This window comes from Aptenodytes forsteri, unplaced genomic scaffold, assembly GCF_000699145.1.
Source record: "Aptenodytes forsteri isolate BGI_AS27 unplaced genomic scaffold, ASM69914v1 Scaffold184, whole genome shotgun sequence".
Taxonomy (NCBI): domain Eukaryota; kingdom Metazoa; phylum Chordata; class Aves; order Sphenisciformes; family Spheniscidae; genus Aptenodytes; species Aptenodytes forsteri.
The window spans coordinates 3305805-3306790 of NW_008796078.1; the positions used below are offsets into that span (position 1 = coordinate 3305805).

Below are 986 nucleotides of genomic sequence, written 5' to 3' on the forward strand. Positions count from 1 at the left end.
GCGGCAGCTGGTCTATGTCTTCACCACCTGGCGCTCGGGGTCGTCCTTCTTCGGGGAGCTCTTCAACCAGAACCCCGAGGTCTTCTTCCTCTACGAGCCGGTGTGGCACGTCTGGCAGAAGCTGTACCCCGGGGACGCCGTCTCGCTGCAAGGGGCGGCCCGCGACATGCTGAGCTCCCTGTACCGCTGCGACCTCTCCGTCTTCCAGCTCTACAGCACGGCGGGCGCCGGCAAGAACCTCACCACACTGGGCATCTTCGGGGCGGCCACCAACAAGGTCATCTGCTCCTCGCCCCTCTGCCCAGCCTACCGCAAGGAGGTGGTGGGCATGGTGGACGACCGGGTGTGCAAGAAGTGCCCCCCGCAGCGCCTCAGCCGCTTCCAGGAGGAGTGCCACAAGTATCGCACGCTGGTCATCAAGGGCGTCCGCGTCTTCGACCTGGCCGTCCTCGCCCCGCTCATGCGGGACCCGACCTTGGACCTCAAAGTCATCCACCTGGTGCGAGACCCCCGGGCCGTCGCCAGCTCCCGCATCAAGTCCCGGCACGGCCTCATCCGGGAGAGCCTGCAGGTGGTGAGGAGCAGGGACCCCCGCATCCATCGTATGCCCTTCCTTGATGCCGGCCACAAGCTGGGCGGAAAGAAGGAGGGGGGGGGTGGCTCAGACTACCATGCCCTGGGTGCCATGGAGGTCATCTGCAGCAGCATGGCCAAGACCCTGCAGACCGCCCTGCACCCCCCTGACTGGCTGCAGGGCAACTATATGGCTGTGCGCTACGAGGACCTGGTGGTCGAGCCCATCAAGACCCTGCGGCAGGTGTACGGCTTCGTCAACCTGGCGGTCAGCCCAGAGATGGAGAAGTTCACCCTCAACATGACCAGTGGCCCCGGCTACTCCTCCAAGCCCTTCGTGGTGTCGGCCAGGAACGCCACCCAGGCGCTGAGCGCCTGGAGGACTGCGCTCAGCTACCAGCAGACCAAGCAGG

The 986-nt window shown here is 65.8% G+C and overlaps 1 protein-coding gene across 1 annotated transcript in view; it reads left to right on the forward strand.

Annotated features, from left to right (window-relative positions):
- CHST2 (carbohydrate sulfotransferase 2) overlaps nt 1–986 on the forward strand; it is an 8228-nt gene that overhangs the window by 4289 nt on the left and 2953 nt on the right. Inside the window, exon 3 of the mRNA XM_019474016.1 lies at nt 8–958. Within this exon, the coding sequence (XP_019329561.1) occupies nt 8–958 (951 nt within the window). The remainder of the gene's footprint in view (nt 1–7; nt 959–986) is intronic.